This window comes from Haliotis asinina, chromosome 2 (genome assembly GCF_037392515.1).
Source record: "Haliotis asinina isolate JCU_RB_2024 chromosome 2, JCU_Hal_asi_v2, whole genome shotgun sequence".
Taxonomy (NCBI): Eukaryota; Metazoa; Mollusca; class Gastropoda; order Lepetellida; family Haliotidae; genus Haliotis; species Haliotis asinina.
The window spans coordinates 14965171-14987208 of record NC_090281.1 but is presented as its reverse complement, the minus strand read 5'-3'; the positions used below and the strand labels follow the sequence as shown (position 1 = coordinate 14987208).

The window sequence follows — 22038 nt, the reverse complement described above, 5'->3', positions numbered from 1 at the left end:
GGATATTGCCAGAATATTGCTAAAAGCATCATAAAACCATTCCTACCTATATTTAATCTGAGATATATTTCCATGGACATGGAAACAACTGTTTGGTTGGATTCACAAATGAAGTCTGAAAGGTTTTTGACATGGTGCCAGTCACATGATCATTTGTCAGATGTCAAATGGCACTTGTCACACAGTCTTTGAGTTTCACCTGGGGAATTAAAACTGTCATCTAACATCTGATGCTTGACCCATGGTATCAATCAAATGATGCTTGGTCTTTGTGACATGTCCATTATGTGGCACTTTGTCCTTGCGACATGTCAGTTACATGGCACTGGGTTCTTGTCACATGTTGTTAATCACATGTCATGATAGAATTAACATGGAGGCTGTCATATGTCTGGCACTGGGTGCTTGTCACATACTTTCAGTCAAATGCTAGAATTCACATGGAGGCTGTCACATGACATCTGTCAAATGGTACATGTCATATGGGATGTCAGAATGTGGTGATCAACTGTATGTTTGACCATACTTTGTCAGATGCAGTCATATGGTTCATACACAATCTAAGTCCTTTATCCATTGGACCATTTCTTATGACCACCATAAGACCATTTCTTATAACCACCATAAACCTAGGAATACCTGGAATTCCTAAGCATTGTTGTCAAAACTAGGTTTTGCCTAATGTTGACTGATGGCTATGACCATGGACACCCCTGCAAAGGTTGAGCTTGTGAAAGGCTGGCACTTACTGGAAACATCACTTATACTGACAAGATATTATGAGACCATGGCCACAGTACAGCTATAATGGACTGACTGCGATCTCCAGTAGGTTTGTCTGGATGTACATCCTAAGGGACAATCTGTTGTCCACCCACTTGCCCTTACTGCACTTGACAAACAAAGAACCCATGTCAGTTTACCTTGTTGAATGTCCCGATAGACAACCAGTAGTTCGCCCACTTACCCTAGCTGCAATAGGATGACAGAGACCCATGTGGGTTTACCTTCGTGAATGTAACAATGGGCAAGCAGTAATCAAGCTTCCTTGAATCGCTACACTTGTCTGACAGGGATCTTTGTCTTCCTTTACCCAATCCCCACAGATGACTATAGTCCGCCAAGTTGCCCTACCTGCACTAGATTGACAGATCTTTTTCTTGACTTGTTAAAGTGTATGCTACAATGGCAGGGATAAACCTGGCTCAGAAAACATGTGAGATAAAATCTCACATGGGATCAAAAGCATGAGATTTTTTAAAGTCTTATGAGATTTAACTGTTCATGATCGTTCAGAAGAAAAAGATAACGAGACAAATAAAACATTGTCATAATCAATTTCAAGTCAAGCAATCCTGAATTGCAATGAATTAAAAGTCTGTAGATCTACTAGCATCACCATTGGTGTCTGCATTCTGGTTGTCATCAAGGTCAACGACTTAACTCTTTCAACACCAGTCAACCAGCGGCATAAACTGCCATGACACCGAGTTCCTAGCAACTCTGAGGTCATAGATGAAGTTTATGTTTATCAAGAGAAAATATCAACTTATAAATCATTATTGCTACTGCATATCATACACCAGTTGAAAGGACTAATCTTACTGTTTGTAAATCTGAAAGTTATTTTTATCATATGTTTCACGTAATACGACTACAACTTAAATAAGTTAATTTGTAATGAAAATGCAGGCATAGACATTTGTATGTCTAGATGAACCACGGAGGAACAAAAACCTGGAGCGTTTTTTCTGTTTGTAACAAGTCATGACATCCCCTTCACTTTTTCTTTCATATGTTCATTTATACACGATCAGAAAATTATTCTAGAAAGATTTCAGAAGTAATATGTATGGTCGTGTATTTCCCGATATCAGTGGCAATTCGCTTGGTAACGTGATACAACAGCGTGAAAAACCTCCGTTTTAAAATCTTTGTCTGATAATGAAGAACATGTGAGGCGATTCGTTTGATGGCGGGTATCATTCGAAAGCTCTGAACATCAACAAAATGACGGTATCCTTGCCTAGAGTATTTTCATAGTTGTAAGAAGCGCGTTTATTGGATAAACATTGGTTTCTAATGACGCTTTTTAGCCTCAGCCTGCAGTAAGGATCGTGATCGGTCAAATTCAGACAAGTGACCTAAGTCAGCCAATCAGATAACAGCAATGGATACTGTCCCCCCCCCCAACGAGAAAGAATGACATGACACGATTGCACAATAACGTTTGAAATAGTAAGTTATAATGTTCTTAGACAATTTTTATGATTACTGTTGTTGCTTTTATTCTTCAGTTTATGTGATTTGTTTAATTATATCCTCTACGCATTGTTGATTTGCTCACTGAGAACTCGGATGTGGACCCGTTGCCGAAGCATGTGTGTGAGAATAGTTTTTTTTAAAAATAACATTACGGAAAAAGAAAATAGTTTTCAATTCTAACCTTGTCGATAAATATGGCTATCTTAAATGTAATAAGTGTTGACAGGCATTATGAAGAGTGATAGATTTGATAAATGAATCATATGTTAGTTAGGTTCCGAAAAGTATAAATCATTTTGATGCAACTACTGACTGGTCGTTTTTTCGACCTACAGCTCCTGGGGACTGGCGATGTCTTGGCCAATTTTTCGGCCTACGGTGTTGAATGGGTCAAGTTGTTTCTTCGTTTTCATTCGTAGTCTTTAAGAATTTAAAGATTTTTATATCGAATAAGATGGTTTCGTTAGAAGCTGCCCTTTGTGTGACGTTGCAGAACACAACTTCCAAATGCGAACTCTGTACACCGTCGCACTGTGCATAAACAACACAGTACTGCGGGGTTCAGAGTTTGCCATACTCCTTGCAGCGCAGCTCATTTTGTGCAGCACTGTGTAACGATGTTCGGTGTTCCATACCAGAAGTTATGTTTCGAAGATTAAAATTAGGTAGAAAGCAACGGGAATATCTTTGACAGGACAAAATAACGACAAATCCTTTCTCAGTAAAACAGATTTAAAAACTTCCTATCATACAGGTAAGCAGGATGCGATTTTAAATCGCTGCAGGTAGATTTGAGTGCGATTTTAAAGCAACTGGTGCGAGAAAATCGCGATATCGCGGCCCAAGTCAATCCCTGCAATGGTCTTACAGGAGCTACTGGAACAGATCCACACCCAGTAGTCATGTACATACGGCATAGGAGGAAAATACATAGTAATAAGTAGGGCTGTGCAATATAAGTGGTATACCTGTATTTACTACTTCAGACATGACAATTATATGCATTGCGAAAGGCTGATCAAAACAGGTATTTTGACATGCATTCAGAAAACTTCGTAACATTTGAACATTTTTGGATAAGTCTGTTTTTCACATCAGAGGTTATACTTTTGTTGTAAAATGGAACCAAAACCAACAAAACAAATTAATGTATTGCCCATTAATACCCTAGCAGCTGCTTCAGCATGGCAGCACTTTGAGTTGGATAAGTTCACATATTACATACTGACACATTTTGAAAATGCAAAACCTATTTTGGTCACTTTCTTCGTGAAACAAATTCACCTATCACACTTAGATAAAGTGATGTAAGGTTGCCACAGAAATTCATATGCACATTTGGGTTCAAACCGATTTTGTGTTCCTGGCACAGAAACAATTCGTGAAAACACTACTCTGGCTGATTTCTTGGATTTTTTGGGGTGCAAGGTTTTCATGACATGACATGACAAGGTATGGATGCATAAAAGGCTCTATGGTTCAAATGTTTCACTACCACCCGCAAAATGCCATGGCTCTGCGAACAACAGAGGGAACAACCTATTGGGATGCTATTGGGGGGAACGTCACAGAGTGAAGTCACCCGCCACTTTGGACTGAGTCCATCCACCATTCACAGACTCCAACCTCATCAGCTCCAAACAGGAAGTATCCGTGACTGTCCACAACCAGGCAAACTTCCGGTTATGGCACCATGTCAAGACCAACACATGCGATGTGTTCACCAGCGAAGCCACATCCAGACAGCAGCAAACACAGCTCGCAACACAATAGGATTCCATGGACACCACATCAGGACTATGACAGTCATAAGATGTCTGTGAGCTGTGTAAATGAGGTGCCGGAGGCCATACTGCAGAAACATCATGACACCTCATCAACAAGCTAGCTGATTACAGTTTGCACAACCAGCACAGCCGTCAGCCACCCAGATTCTTCAACCAATGTGTCCTTTCAGACGAATCAAGGTTCTGTGTGTCCTTTGCAGATGGACGATAACGTGTCTACAGAGGGCAACATGAATGTTATCAAGATGGATGTGTTATTGAGAAGTGTCATGGTTTGGGCTGCAACTAATGCAAGATTTCGGAGTCCACTGATCGTGGTAAATGGTACACTGACAGCACAGCATAAGGTCAACCAGATTTTAAGGCCCATTCTTCAACCTCTGCTAGCCAAACATAGACATTAGCAAGTGCCATACAGATTCCACAATGACATTGCCCTTACCAGCGACTCCCTCCATAAAGCAGGGATCCCAGTCCTTCCCTGGCCAGTCGTCTCACCAGATCTTAACCCTATACAGCACCTGTGGAATGAGCTTGGGCATCATATCCATCCACGTCAGTGTCAGCCAAACAACGCTGTAGAGCTGACCAAAGCTTCACAGCAAGAGTTGCAGAACATCCCCAGTGCATTTGTTCGATGTTTGTAAGAATCCATGCCATGCCATGCCAACTCCCCGCTTGCCTGCGGGCTTATGGAGGCCACACTCGCTACTGACTTACGTATGTGGGGGTCATGAAGATATATATGTTGCAACAATAACACTGAAAACGATGAACTGCCTGTGTGGTTTAGTGGTTAGAATGTCCACAGAAGGTCACAGGTTTGATCCACGGCCGCATCATACCAAAAGACATTAAAATATGGTACTGATTAATGTTTTTTTTTATATCTAATACTGTCATGCAACGAAATGTGCGCATACAAGAAAGACACTGGAATTGTATTTAAACAATTGAACAAAAAGAACAAAACATTTCAATGTGCAGCTTTATGCTGTTGAAAGCATGTGTGTTGACATGAATATTTGTCAAATTTAATAGATGTGTATCCAATTCAAGTGTTATACTAAAGCAACAAAATTCTCATTAATTGAAAATGTTTTTTTCCAATTGATAATCATTTTTTATCCTTCTTTCAATTGATTTTTTATTATTTTCGATCATTGCAACACCACTAACACTACAAAACAACCTTAGGTCTGGGCTAGTACCAGCAGGCACACATACACACGTATGCACATAGTCAAATGAGCTAAATTTTCTTGTGCATGACATGAAACCCCATTTCACCTCACATTTTAAATGAGGAATGACAATGTCCATTCAACATTTTTACCACTCTGAACTAATTTGCAAGCATCTAACACATTGTATAAAATGTTAAGTGGCTTCAAGTGCCACAACTCATTGCAAAGGATGAAGTAAGGGTTTCAAAACACATAATCAATACGAAAGCAGTTTTCTTTGATATAAAACGTCAGAAATTAAAAAGGATCATGTGGTAGCCACAATGTTCATGAAATATACTGATTTGTACACTTTTAAAAAATATATTTATTTGCCAATACTTTAACATTGGCAAAAAATTGAACTTTCATTCATCATAAACAACAACAACGAGACGAGTTATGAATGAAAGTGGTCATGTTGAACTATCAGGGACTGAAGAAAACAAGCATGAAAGAGAATGAGGTTGATGTGAACACTATTTCAGGAACAACACAACTTCTGGAGGAAACAAACTGATAACAATGTATTCCTTGTGATTCCATCTTCTTCATTTTGATTCAGAATGTTGTCTTGCATGTACTATGATCAGAAGCACCACCGACCACTGATCCGGTCTGTTGTTCCAGACCAGCTCCCGTGTAATACGTTTAACACAAACACGGGTAGGATGTCTCAGATAACATGGATGTCAGCTTAAGTGTCAGAGATACACTCAACCAGAGAGACAGCGTGTCTCAGTGAACTCATTCATGGCACATCTCGATGGGCAGATAGTGCAGGACAGACACACCAAACTGTAAACAGCTGACTGGTTGAGACATCACAAGAACTAAAACTGGCACGGATTAAACTCTCAGGAATGCAAACATAGTGACTGGTGTTGTGAATCATCACTGAACAATGAAGAACAATGACTGAAACATGAGGATCTGTCAGTGCCGTCAGATCATGACAGTCACTAAAGTCACAACATGTGACCACCTTGACATTCTTTTCAGACACATCTGATGACAAGCATGAGGTATCAGGATCTTTTCAGATCTCATTCCAAACAGATTCCCAGTAGTTAGATACTCTTTCAGATATTGACTTATTATTCTGATAAAATCTAAAGAAACTCAACCTAGGAATCACAGACAAGCTTAAACACACATAAGCGGTAACTGCAAAAGTTTAAATTACTTCTTGTTATTTTTGAAAGAAACATTTGGATGAATGTAAAATACATCCTTTTAACAAAGGTCACAGACATAATCTGAGCCAAATGACCATCTAACCATCGGTACATTCCAATGCGCTTCCAGACTTAACATGATTATGATCTGTGTTGTGGCAGTGCTTGTTGAAGACGTCCACTGTTGGCCGAGGACAAAGCCATGCCTCAGCTACCCTGGCTGTCAGTCAAGTCTTGATACCAAGTTCCTTCAGGGAGATGTTACTGTTGTAGCCTCTGGCCAATAGCAACCCCTTCCACAAACCAATGTTAGTGCTACGACAATTCTACATCTATTTAAAGGCATAGGGACTATTTGTACCCGCATTGCATCAGTGTGTGGAATCACACCTGGGTCGTCAGTGTGGTTTGAAAACGCTTCAACCACTAAGCTGCCTCTCACACCCTTTAGCTACAGAGCTGAGGAATAAGAGGCCAAGATTTCACAGGTCCCATGTGAAGGTCAACAACAGGTAATAACCTTTACACTTGAGACTATACTTTCCTAGTAAAAAAATAAATTCTACTAAAATATTAACTAGAAAAGTGTAATTCATGCATAATAATTGACCACTTCTTAAAAGGCATTGATTATTCAGTGTTCGGTCAGGCAGCGATGGACTTGAAGATGAAATGCCAACTCAGCGCAATGAAATTTGATGTTTTGTATGAAAAATCAAATCGAAAATGATCGACTGGAGGAACCAATATTGAAAATCAAATGGAAATGAGGTTTGGTGAATCGTTGCAGCACAATATATGGCCTACATAAAGATCCATGACTTTTGTAAGGTGTGAAACTACAGTAGTGTATTGCAGGGGATTACAACTCAACACAAACACAACTTAATCACATCTATGTCCAAGCCATAACACAGACACAGAACAGGCACAACTAATTGCACACAGTCATCAACAACTATCCCCATGGTATTATTTGACACAAATGGGGCATCGTGGGCAAGCTGGCTAAACCACCAGGCTAGTGATCCAGCGAGGTTGAGGTGTCGGGATCGAGCCCACCTGTGACGGGTGTAAAAACCTTGAAGTCAACTTTAGGTGCAGACTATTTCTGTGTTGTCACAACCCCTAGTGTACAGTTCAGAACCCTGTGCACTTAAAAGAACCCATGAATTCATGGTATATGAACAGATGGTAGCTACATAAATACATGCAAACACCTAGTTGCGGGTACAGCAACGTGCAGTAAACATGGACAAAGTACTGTGACAATGTGTCCCAGACCACACAGCTGTGAATGAGTATCTCAATAGGATGAGACAGTTACAAATAACTCAGTACGCCTAGAGCCTGCAAGAGTTGTATACTCCCCAGGGAGTTGAGACTGATAATACGATGGACCATTTATATTGACATGAGGGAAATGTATGTCGGCACCTTGAGCAAGCGCTAGTTGCCTGGATGTGTGCTATATAAATATCCTATAACATACAAAATGTTTTTGCCAAAAATCCAAAGATAAGAATAAAAATTTGATAAGCGTTACAGCAAAATTTCTTCACTAACATAAGAGGGCCTGTATGACAGGTTAGATCAACTGACATTTGGTTACTGGCTAGCCAAGTCAAGAGTGCCACTTACAACATTACAAAGACTTACAATGAGGCTCGAAGTAGCTCCATGATATGTCCTCAAATGTGAAGTTGACAAATGGACAATTTAGCGTACCAATTCATATCCTACCGAGGAGTTTCATAAGGCTGTAGGTGGCCAGTGTTTGGTAATGGGTAACATTGTCACAGGCTATTTAGCCCCGCCATAAGTCATGGAATAATGCCAACCAGGTCCTTGGACACAATATGAAGTAAGGCTAAAGAGGGCAAGGCTTTATATTGGGGTGGGGCCATATTGGCTAACCCATTACACTCATAATAGACTTGCCATCATTGTGTGCTGGTGGATTTGCTCTCAAACACCGTATTCTCACAGTTGTGTAAACTGGCTTTAAATAAGCACCAAGTTACATGGATGAAACGCTGGAGATGTTAGAGCACCTGATAATTAGCGAGTGAGAAAGTTTGATTTTACACCAATTTTAGCAATATTCCAGCAACAACACAGTAGGGTACACCAGAAACAGACTTTGCACATTGTAACTTTGTGGGGAATCGAATATAGGTCTTCGATGTGCTAAATACTGCACTCTACACTCAAGTCAAATCAAACCTGACTCAAATGAATCAGTGCTTCACATCAACAGCCATCAAATGGACAGCACAATGAAAACACATTGTCATATATTGATGAAAAAAGACTCAATGAATAACAACAATCAATGACTTAATTGCTAGATAGGCATTTCTCATAAGTTGATCGATGACAATATAACAATCTATACGGAAACATCACTATTATAATATAATGAACATATTGCCATACAGAGACATGCAGCAGTCATGTTCAGTGTGTGTGAGCATGGCTTTTCTTCATATTTATCCATGCAGAATATCTTAACACATTGTACCCATGTGGGGAATGGAGCATACAGCCGTCTCCTCAAAGCCATCATAGTACAAAGATGATTACTTATACCCATACTTATGCATAGTCTTATGAAAGCCACAGCACTATAATCGTTTGTGGAACGTGTCCCAAGGCCTGCATCATAATAAACAACCTGGTATAGAAAAGGTGTTGTCATTTCACTGAACATGTATGTATCCACGTCAGCCATATTAAAATACAGGGGCCCCATTTCACAAACTCTCGTAAACCTAAGATCTCATAAATTTTTTCGTAGCATATATACCTGGTATACTGTAACATTGGAGGTGCAATTGCTAGTTACAAGATCTTAGGCTTATGACAGTTTTGTGAAACTGGCCCCAGGGCCTAGATTTTCAAAGCTCTCTCAGCACTAAGAAAGTCATAAGTTAGTGTTAATGTATGGCACTAACAACTATCTTAGCACTACTAGAGTTTCAAAAATAGAGGTCCAGGATTTTACTTGTTTATTTATACAGCTACGATTGACGAGCTGACAATCAATATTATATCAATTATCTCAACATATTGGGTACCAGTTCACTTCTAGTTCATGCTGAGTGAGTGAGTTATAATTTAATGTCATATTGGCAATATTCTAGTTCATATTGAAACCTTTTATACTGTGACTCTGATGGGAAGACAATCCTGGAACAATATACTCCACCGAATGGAGCGAGTGAGTTTAGTTTTTGCAATATTCCAGCAATATCATGGCACAGGACACCAGAAATGGGCTTCCCACACTGTGCCAATGTGGGAAATCAAACCTGCGGCTTTGGCCTGACAAGTAAATGCTTTAACCACTTGGCCACCTCACCGCCCTCTCCGCTTAATGGAAGACAACATAGGGGAACAGAGTGTCATTCAGTCACATGACCTATCCTAGACTCTGACAGGAAGACAATCCTGGAACAACATACTAGCAAGTCACATGACCGACCTTGGCTGCTGCAGCTGCGGCTACTTGGTCCCGCACAGTGTACGTCTGATCCAGCTCACGTCCTAAGTCTACTAAAGGTCGAAGGTCAGAGGTCGGTGGTGGAAGATGACGGTCAGGGTCGTCCAGACGGTGCTCCATTCTGCGAATCTAAACAAAAAGAAAGAGAACATTTCATCAACAGGGACAATAAAATTGCTTTGTGGTTTCACGACAAAGTCTAAACATACAGGTGCAGCAAAACCAACTCTGAAAAAAGAAGACTAAGGTTGCGGGTAATTTGTTATGCAAACTGGGTGCATATGTCCTGTACACAGTACACACCGGTTAAACAATTAGTTTTGAAACTCGTTAACATGGCATCTTTGATAATCTTCATTTGGAATCAACATACAACACAATTTTAGCGATATTCCAGCAATATTGTTGAGGGGGACACCACAAATGGGTGTCATACATTGTACCCACATAGGTACAGCACTTGGTACAGTCTTACAATGAATCAAAATTTAACTAAACTTAACCAAATTTTTCAGCTAGGACTATAATAACAGACAACATTTTCAATGTATCACAATTTCTTAGAATAAAGAACATAAGAAATCAATACAAATCATCAATATTCCCAACCTACCTGAGTGTTGGTTAGCAAGAATCTCAACTTCAGATCTACTTCAGAGTTTCTTACTGGGAGTTTAGTCCCAGCACAGAAAATGTCCAACTCTGAGATAATAAACAACACTGCTGTCCTTTTTTATTACCAATTTATGAGTCTTAAATTTGGTCTACTACTATCCAAACACTGTCAGAGTATTTGAATTATAGAAAAGCACCAAAGGTCTCAGTATTAGTTTATTCAACATTTTTAATGATGTTCTTTTTGCAAACACTTTGTGCTTGCTCATCGGTGTGGATTACGTCAGTAAGTGCTCTATTAATTATCTCCTCATTAAACCTTTTTCAAATGATAGTCATTAAATTAACTTATGATCATTTACAGGAAATTACAGGGTATTAGGTTTCATGCTTGAGTGTTGTTACTGATAAGTAAACAGCACCACTGCTTAGTGTGTACCACACAAACTTACAGAGCAATAAGGGAACCTTGCAACTGAATGGCTTAAAACCCTTTATAGAAAGGAAATAATCATTGAAACTGTTTTGTACAATACAAACTTCATAATTAATGAGCAGCTAGTGTTTTGAATACAGCATTAATAACAGTTTGTTTAAGGTTGTTGAAATTGCAACCTTGTCAAAATACACTTTTGGCGGCTGGGCAAACCACACAATCTGCATGTTGTAAGCGGCTAGCCAGATGTTTGAGTGAATGCATGATTTAGTTTTATGCCACTTTTAGCAATATTCCTTCAATACCATGACTGGAGACGTCTGAAATGTACCCATGTGCCCATACATTGTACCCATGTGGGAATCGAACTTGGATGATCAATGTGACAAGCGAAGACTTTAAACCAAGATGTTTGAGGTCCACTCTGTTTCAAGTGTATATGATGAACAGCAGTCTCAATTAACCTGACTGTTCTCTAGGAACTTCATGGTTCTGCATACATTCATCTGCCTGGATATATTTATTCATATACTCTTTAGTCAGTGAATTTAATTAATGGTCTGAAGCTAGAAAACTTCTTTCTGGCAACAAAATATTGGCTTGTAGACTCAACTGCATCCTACACCTAATTATAAGGCTTTTACTGAAGACAAAGAAACAATAAAAATGTTTTTCACATTTAAATGAACAGATCATTACATTTTAATGTTTAATGTCTTCTTCATTTGACTTTTCAAAGAGAGAACAAAAGAGTCAACTCCCCTAATGCACTTTCTCAATGGAGTGAACAAGTGCAGAGGTGGCGAGTGGTAGGGTAGGTAAAGTGTTGGGGTTGGTAAGTGTGTTGGGGTAGTTTGAGAATTGGAGGGTGGTGAGTGGTGGGGTTAGGGGCCGTGGGCAGCAAAGGGGTTAGGGGTGTGGTGTGTGTGTGTCGTGGGGTGGTGAGTATTGAGGATAGTTTGAGTGCTGGGACTGGTTAGTGTGTTGGAATGGAAGAACTGGGGGGGAAGGGGGGGCGGAGGAAGAGTGGTGGGAGTAGGGTTCATGAGGGTATGAGGTGGTAGGGGTGTGGTTTAAGTGTACTGGTGGGTGGTGAATGTTCAGGGTTCAGAAATGGAAGTGACAGGTTTGTAGGTCATCTGGCGACAGACATTTGACAAGGTGCTGAGTGCACTCTACACTAGGACTTGTCAAACATTCACCTAAAAAATACAGAGGTGTGACAATGGTTTATGAGCGCCTTGGTTTTTTCCAAGGAATATTTTCTGTGCTAGACAACCTGTACAGCACGAATCATTATATGAGATATCTAATATGCTGACGAAGCACTATTAATCAGACAACTACTTCCAGAAATACCTCAGTGTCAGCAAGCCGATTGACTACAAACACTTTACCCATACATCATCAATTAAAATAAGTAATGGGGCTAAATGCATTTTTTAACTCTTAAATACCAAGCAAAAATCTTTTCATAGTCATAAATACTTGCTAGAAAAAGATGACAATTATGTCTGCATCGTGTGATTATAATGAGCCTGCTAAAATCTGTCCAATATGAAATGTCTCCAAGAGGAAGTGGAAATTCCTGGACTATTCAAGGCTTGCAGGAATTCTGGGCATAAAAGGTGTTCATGAATATGGTGCAAAAACAATAACACCTTTTCCAGACATTTATGGGTTCGGTTGTTGTTTAACCCCACATTCATATAACTCTGGTCCGTAAAATAAACAAGTTCAGACAGCATGAGCATCTATATACTCAAATGGGACAGGATGACATGTGTCTACCAAGTCAGCGAGTCTGACTACCTGACCCTGTCAGTTGCCTGTTAAAACAAGCATGGGTTGCTGAAGACAAATTCCTACCCAGATCTCAAAGTGCCATTTATGGGACTACTGTGACAACCAGATTCAACCGACAGAGTAGCTTCCACACAACCGACAGCAACTGGCACAAACTCAGAATGATTGACAGCAATGCTTCCCAAATGACGTCATCAACAACACTCACTATTTGCATTCTTGCAGAAGATCATGACACTATTGTTAGAGATAATTTTGATAGGAAATTGACTTTAATAACTTAACTCCCTGGATCCCACTGGGACATATATTTCCCTCCTCTTCACCCCTCATTTTGAAGTCTAAATATGCCATGAACATATACACTTCACAGTTTTGAATTCTGCGGAAATTCCCCATTTCCTGATACCATTATCTCAGACCAAGTTAAAGTGCTTAAAATCGCCTTTCAAAATAGGCTTCATCATAAATGTCGTCAACTTTAAAACTGTACAAAATCGAGATTCACAGCGTTATTTGCAGTATGTTTTGAAATGTGAAAATCGGAAAATTACTGGGAGTAATGAATTTCAGAATAACATATTAATGATCACTGATATCAAGTTTTCATGTAACCAGTAATGATAATTCTCAAACATCACTGATGAACCCCGAATCGGTTGGGATATTTTCGAAAATACACTTAAACGAACTCCGAGGTGTGCTTTCCGCCATATTGGATAGTGTTTACAAAATCACGTTTCAAGAAGGCCGGTATTGAGACATCTATTACATCATGTATATTTCATAGTCAGCTGCGACAAATGCATCATTGAATTCCCCAAACATCACAGAATCAAATGACAAATGGTGTTTGTCACCAATACCAACTGTCTAGATAAAACGAAACGAAATATACTTGGTATGAAAATGAATGCTGTGTAGCATTTTAGGAAATTTTCCATCATCCAGTCGTGTAATCATTGCTTACAATGGGTCAATACGCTTAGAATATTCAGGCAAATAATATCACAGTAAGAAATGGCAAATTAAAAATATATACAAAGCAATCATTTGATAATTCATAAGAAACTGTCAAACTTTTACTACAGCGTGATGCCATAACTGACGCAAAATCATGCAATATGACAACGGCACTTGTCGGCATTTCTGGCTTCTTCCATCATTTACAATGCAAACGATAAAAACATATAACAATACGCAGACAGTAAGAATAATTCTGATTACTTACATCTCACATTTATGTTCAAAAGATCCCTGAATCAAAGAAAGAGTCCTCATAAAATCCTGTCTACCCTTGTCAGCGAAGCCGCCATTTTCAAAGAAATCGGTCATCGGTAGTGATGTCACACGTCAACATTGTTGCACATATTAGGCAATTTCTTTGAGGTGAAGGTCGATTGAACAAGAGTAAACACAATGGCCATATCATTCCGATTGCACTTTCAGTATTGTCATGTACATTTAAAAGCGCATCGTTCAGATAGTTTTACACGAATCTGAATTCAGTATCTACATATATCCTTGTTCAGCACCATATCATTTGTGGATATAAGGTATGCGTTTGTATTTTTTGAAAGCTTTTGATTGTTTGAATAATATTTACATGGGAAATTGACTCAGTAAGTGTATTATACCACATTTTAAGCCTCTGCACAAGTGTTGGAAGATCGCACGTAGCCATTAACTGCAACATGTGCTTTAGTGAACTTTGATGTACAATATTCAATACGTTGGGATAAATATTGCAGTTTCATATGAACAGGTTAATAAACAGTGATTTAATTCAACCTTATAAGTAAAACTGATAATATTAATGAAAATGATTTGTCCATTTTATGAAATGTAGAGGCACACATATTTAAATGAATTGTCTTGTTCATTGCATTGGTTTGTGTCATTTTTATAGACAAAACAATCATGAATATCAATTGACCAGGTGCAAGTTTATCAAAAACGTGTTATGATTCATTATCATTTTTTTAGATAATAAAGTGAACTCAAATTCGATGAAAACATATTTTGATGGCAGAATATCTAACTCAAACAATATTTTTAGGGAAATTGTTTAAAAAGAAATAAACCAGGTCATGTCTTAATCTGGACAAACCTTATGTCCATATTCTAATAATTCCATACTAAAAAAAAATCTCTTTGTAATTTTCATTGCATACTTATGAAGTAAAATAATTGCATAATAATGTACATAATCATAAGGGGAAAAGGTTATATCCTAAATGAATATTCAATGAATATTCAGGTGTTAAAGTTTCATTTACGCTAAAATGATGCCAGACAGGTGCGCGTGTTGCTCACAATATGATATGTAGTAAAACCGTCTAATTTTTTATATATTCAGGACACTATTTCAGTGGTAAAACCATTCATTTTATGTTTTGTCTAAAAAGTGTTGAATTCTGACACAGAAGTCGAGACCTTTTACACATTGAGTGGAAACTAAGTTAGATATATACTAAACACTAAACCAATGTCGTCTTTTTCCGACATCACAAAAAGCACAAAACATGCCATGACGTCAACTAAAATGTCGCATTATTTTCAGTTATTTCATTACATTTGAAGGATGTGTCTGTTACTCCATTAATAATATTGCAAAATTAATCAAAATACATCTACACAAACAGCAGAATATGGGAGTGAAAGAAATAAATTTTGCATCGGATAGGACCATCCAAATCGCTATTCCCTGCTTTCTCATGTAGTACATTGGCATCTTTTCTTACAAACTGTGAAACTACCAAAAGGTATCCGCTCACATTGGTGAACTTTGTATTGGAATGGTTTCCTCCACTGTGAAGAAAAAATGACAAAAATATGTACGTATCCACAGCAAATTCTCTCCATGTGATCTGAGTTACACTGACCTAATGTAAAGCATAGTGGAGTAATGCCCCCTTATCTTTATACATGCATGACCTCTCTGTTGATGTTTGACGTCACAGGAGAAAATCGAAATTTATTGTAGGTTATTTTATATTTTGTGCGTATGACGTTATGCATTAGCACATGAATCCATTTCATATACACTTATGTTGCTCAGGTATCAAGAAGTATTTTATTCGCTCACACTTTCCGTAAAGATGACTGATTACAAAAGATTGTAGCAGAGTTTTTTTCATTGGTGCAGGATAATAAACGGAGAAATTTACTGTTTTTTAATGCATACAAAAATTTTAGACATTTAGCAGTGTCTATTTCTCAAATCCCTGAGGTAGTCACAGTTATATTTATACCAACAGATAGGAAATTAAATATTCTACATGTATGTGTAAGTTTATAGCCATACAGAGATCCAGAACTACGCGAGCGCAATTCTCGCACAACAATCACTTTTCGAACCTTACGAAAATTTGCGCCTGAAAAAAGCTCGGCATCCAGCGGGTTAAGTGTTTGTCATTTCATTTAGTAAACAGGTTTTCGGATATTATGTATGACTTGACATCTCAGTGAATAGCCTTGCTGCTGGTTTTGAGTATCCCATATCATTAATGTGTCGAACAGTGGCAAACAGAACTGCCGATGACACAATATATTATAGTATGTTATAGGTTGATACAAGCATCAGATATCTTCTAGAACTGAATATAGGATGAACATGTTCAATACAATTTCAGAAACAATTTCTTCAACTAATTGCACATACATAACATCAGGTATTTTGTAACTAAATTTTTAGAGGCTAATAGTAAGTACCTACATGCTATTTCATGATCATAATTTGAGACATCAAAACAATTTCATTTCCTTAATATAGAAATGACAATGTGAAAAGAAATTTCAATTGGTACATTATCACATCTGGTAATGATTTCTCGGCAAATTTTTCAAATTTACTGACCATTAATTGTCCATTAATTGTTCAACTGAACATGATGAAATGATGCAAGAGTGCTTTTATCTGCAATTCATGAAAATCTATACAAAGAATCTATTTTAACAGAAAGTTTGATGGTAGAAACTATGTTTAACAGTTTGATCAACACTGACAAGGGAAAAATGCATCAAGTAGACCCTTGTTCTTGAAACACCTTTTTTGTGGTATATATCACAAGAGTAAGTCTTATCTAATCCCGTTGGTCAGGGACACATTCAGGCATGAGCTAAAAAAGTCCTATTCCCTGTCAAATTAATGTTAGATAACAGCATACTACTTCCGCCAAACCCTGTTATACTTAGTGAAAGGATTATTATTCAATATTTAGGCAAATACTGAAGAAAGTCATATTTCATATTGAATTAATGTCACAGCTACATTAGTCCCCCTTATTGGTATACATTACTCACCCCATCACAGTACCCGATACTCATCTCAAACCTTCAGACTGTCTCATTTTCATTTCTGCATTGTTTTCAGCATTCACAGCGTCTGACCCTCTGACAAATCCAGCAGGTTTGCTGATGGTCCGGCAGTGTTCACAAATGGTGTTTCAAACCAACAGGACATTAGGTCCTGTCAGTTTCTATCAGACCATTGACAAATCTGACAGATTTTTCCCATGGAAGTCTACAACCCACTGACAGCTGACTGTTGACTGTTAATAAATTTTATGATTGTTAATAATTTCAATGCAAATTATAAGAAATGTTAAATTTGAAATGTGTGTTTAATTTTTATTCCATGGGTGCTGAGAATTTTCAGTGGGTCAGACAGACATCTGAAATTGACAGTACTCAATGTCCTGTTACTTAAGAGTTAGAAGCACTCTTCATGAACACTGCCCTTTCTGTAATGTTAGATGAACCACATCTTGATTTCCTCAGACTTGATGATGGTTCTGAATGTTCCTTTTAACTGAGCGTCAATCTACCCAACTACACAACTACAGAAGCACCTGGCTTGGTAGGAACAATCTGCCAGTCGTATGTTAAGCTCGGACTTATCATACTACAACTTTAATCAGCTGCTCACACCAGGAATGTTATGGGCATAATTCAAATGATATTTAAGACCCTATCTAGCTATTTTGGTCAGTGCTTAATCAGAACACCGATCTCGACTTGACATGTAATACCATCAGTCAGGATTTCTTCATGTCCGGCCACTCATGGACAGGATACAAACCTTTGATAACCCTTTAACCTGTACAAGACATGCACAAAATATCATTCATAGCCCACTTGGCTATCAAGACATACATTTTAGTGGTCATGATTCTTGGAAGGTAGGGACAACCCTGGTGATTCAATCTTCATTAGGATTACACGGTTACATGTCTACAGGAACAAATGTAATCTCAAACAATTTGTCACTAGACTCAAGAAATATTTCAAACATATTCCCTGTTGCATTGATCAGGAAAGCTGAATAGATATTGTTTAACCAACACAGATGAACAAATTCTGAACCACGTTTTATCTGCTACACTTTTGGAGAACGTTTCTCCATATTGGCTGTTCTAATCCAGATATTCCAGGATCTCAGATCAGATACTATTCTGAAACAACTATTGATTCTCATTCAAAATTTCACAAGGACATAATGGTAGCTTCAAACTGAAGGATAATGGAGAAAGCACTTTCAAAAGTCCTGTTTTGTTTTGGCTCATAAATACACATTATTCTCTGTAGTATGTTTTCCTACGTTTGCTTTTGAAACAATTGTAGCATTATAATTGCAATGACTCATACTGAATAAATTTGCAAAATAACATAATTTCTGCTCTTAACAATGAAATTTTGGTTGATACAACTGAAAGGGTGGAAGTACATTACGTTGTGCACTAATGCACACATACATGTACTGAAGCAAACATGCAACATGCAAGTCGCAACAGTCGCCACTCATACAGAAACCTGACCACTACTAATGAACATTTACAGCATCAGCAGCAGGGAGTAATCAAAGGGAGACAATCATGTATAGCTTCCCCTCCCTCTGATGTCAGCAACCATCACAAGGTACACAGTCCAGGTCAGATTTGTTCAAAAACCATGAAACTTTTGAACACATTCATTGTAGTAAATCCTTGCTGATTATTTCTAAAAATAAGAAGAAAGCTGTGAATTTTGCTATGCTATCACATTCAGAGCTCCAGATAAGCTTTCGGCTATGTGGGTATGATACCCATACATTAGAAAGTGGGTATTTCCAGTTTTATGTGGGTATCTATACCTTTTCACACCCTCCATACTTTTCGAATCTGGGTGTACATTTTAAAAAACAAGTTTAAGAGGAGCTACCTTTTCTCAGTTAATGATAAAAAATGAAAGATAAAACAAATTCCTGAAGTCTAAAGATGAGCAACTATGGTAATAAGTACAAAGTAACAACACTAAATGTGTTTATGTTGTGTTATACCACCCTATCTCCATGTAATGATAAGAACCAAGTATACGTTCTGTTATAACACCCTGTCTTCGAGTACTGATTTGAACCAGGCATATCCACTTCACTGTCCCCAAGTATTGATAAGTCAACCATGTTGATACCATATTGATCCACATATTGATACCAAACAGGCAGATAATTCTGCTCTACCTCCATGTATTGTTAGGAACTGGGTTCATGCCCGTGACAGAATCTTGCAGGAAACTCTGAATCATGGGAATGCAAAAAGCAGCCTGTCCTCAGTTTTCAGCGATGCATTTTCCTTTCAATTATTTATAGGTTTTATGGTTACAACCTTTCTCCTGCTTAACAGACCAATGGTATATAGATTCTGTTATCAAGTGTACATTTTAAATTTTTTGCAATAGTTTTCATATTTATTGGTGTTTTTTATTTACTTGCTCAAGAATAACATATTATGAGATCTGAAGACAAGCAATAGCACAGCGAGATTGTCTTAAACTACTTAGTTCAACTACAGCTGAGAAGTTGATGAAGCAGAAAATGTTCACATCATCTAATGAAGCATGCCCTCCCCAAGTGTGAAGGATTGCCCTCAATACACTGTCATCAGACAGGTGAATATTGCTGACTTGCATAAAATCACCATTCATGCATTGATCATTCAGCTGGGTCCAGTCCTGACTTATCAGGGGAGACAATCACTGCTGTCAATCAGCAGATAAGTGAAGAATTTTTCAAACATGATATATATATTTTTCATTTGTTGGTTAGTTTTAAATAAGATAACCAAAATGTGTCATTTTTATTATGTCACTGGCATAAAAAAAATCAAGTTCTTTAAAATAAAAATAGTACACTAATGGTGAAAATTATTTCAATTATTTTCATATATGGAATTTGGGATACAAAACCAAGTGTTTAGTTTGAAGGTTGAAACCAACTGAGTAAAACAATTCTGCTTCAACCACTAACCTGTTCATTTCAAGGTAATGTCATAGATTTTAAAAACTTCTTTTCCACATTGTGAGAACAAAACAAAATTTGTTAACTAAATGAAAGAGAGGACTGCCTGACTCAGCATGCTCAGTACGCAGAGGGCAAACATGTGGTCAATATCATGAGCAGTGTTTTACCTGGACCTACAAAACCTGGGTTTGTAGTGTCCAGAAGAAACAAACTTATTAACTAACTAGGGTCCTTACAGCAAATATGATGGGCTTGTAAAGCTATGAAATGGTGCAGTGCATAGTTTTGTAAGACTACTTAACTCCTTCAATTACATTAATTACATAACTTATAATGAATTTGGAACGATAAATACTACTTATATAATTTTTGCTTACAGGAGATGTATTTCTGCATAAGCCACAACAGCTACATGAGAAGTAACCTACATCAGTATGTAAGTGCAGTTTTACACCACTTTTAGCAACATTCCAGCAATCGTCACAGCGGGATACACCAGAAATAAGCTCCATACATTCCACCCATGTGGGGAATCAAACCTGAGTCATCAGTGTAATAATTGGACGCTTTAACATCTAGACTACCTCATCGCCTCCTTAAGTGAGTGAGTGAGTGTGAGTTTAGTTTTACGTCATACTCAGCAATATTTCAGGTATGAGGTGGCGGTCTGTAAATAATCGAGTCTGGACCAGACAATCCAGTGATCAACAACATGAGCACTGATCTGCCCATTTGGGAGCCGATGACATGCATCAACGAAGTCAGTGAACCTGACCACTTGAACCTGTTAGTCGCCTCTTCCGAGAAGCAAAGTCGCCTTTTATGGCAAGCATTCACGTTCACGTTCACGGGTCTAGCCCCTTTAAGTAATGAGTAAAGATGACCACATCAGTTCAAGGCAGTCAACATTTCATGACTCTATCATAGTTGTTAAATATGCATCAAATGAAGGATTAAAAATGTGAAATGTTCTATTTCATATTTTATTCAGGAAAACGATCAAACTGTTTTAAATGAAAAAGGTAAAACAAATGATATTTTCAAAGAAAATGATATCGGCTGTGTTGGAGCACTTTAGATTATGACCGTTTGTTTTAAATATTGATTATGTCAAGCATCTCAAAACATCAAGAGCAGGCTACAACTACATTTTTAATCCTTTCTACCACTTCATTTAGTTAGGGAAGGCAATGATAACTCTGGTAGTAATATGTGACTTTGCTGTCAGTGTCAGGTCCTAATCCAGAGAAAATAATGCTCCTCAAGTAATTTATATTTGTTTATTTGTTTGTTTGTTTAACGTGGCACTTAGCAATATTCCAGCCATATGGCAGCTGTCTGTAAAAAACTGAATCTGGACGAGACAAGACAATCCAGTGATAAACATCATAAGCATCAATGTACACACATTTTGATACAATGATGTGTGTCAACCAAGTTAGCAAGCCTGACCACCCGATCCTGTTAGATGCCTTTTACCACAAGCATGGGCTGCTGGAGGCTAATTCTGACCAAGATCTTTAAGGCATCCTCAAGTCATGCACCATGATGTACTAGCAGTATTTACATACTCATATTAACAAAGTAATTCACTTACTGACATGAGTGACATGCAATTCACACAGAAAGAACATTTTGTACTATCCACAGAAGATGTTGTCAACCAACAGCTTCCAGAATGTAAAGATATTTTTTAAACCTGAACTTTCCCATTAAAGTATTTATGGTTGTGTTGCAGTCAGCGTGCAGTAAGTTGTATATTTACCACCATGCGCATGGACTGTGAGTAGGTAAAATGGTATTTAGCCGAGAACCCAGTGTGGTACGTCCATTGTTCCTGATTGTTTAACACATAATGCCCAGAAACTTGAGAAGCCAACTATTTCTAGGTCAAACTTATCAACAGTAAAATGTGTAAATACATACATTAAACAGCTAGTT

The 22038-nt window shown here is 37.9% G+C and overlaps 1 protein-coding gene across 1 annotated transcript in view; it reads right to left on the bottom strand.

The window, feature by feature from the left end:
• LOC137273302 (centrosome-associated protein 350-like) overlaps positions 1–22038 on the bottom strand; it is a 122162-nt gene that overhangs the window by 75047 nt on the left and 25077 nt on the right. The window contains exon 4 of the mRNA XM_067805858.1: positions 9944–10090. Within this exon, the coding sequence (XP_067661959.1) occupies positions 9944–10090 (147 nt within the window). The remainder of the gene's footprint in view (positions 1–9943; positions 10091–22038) is intronic.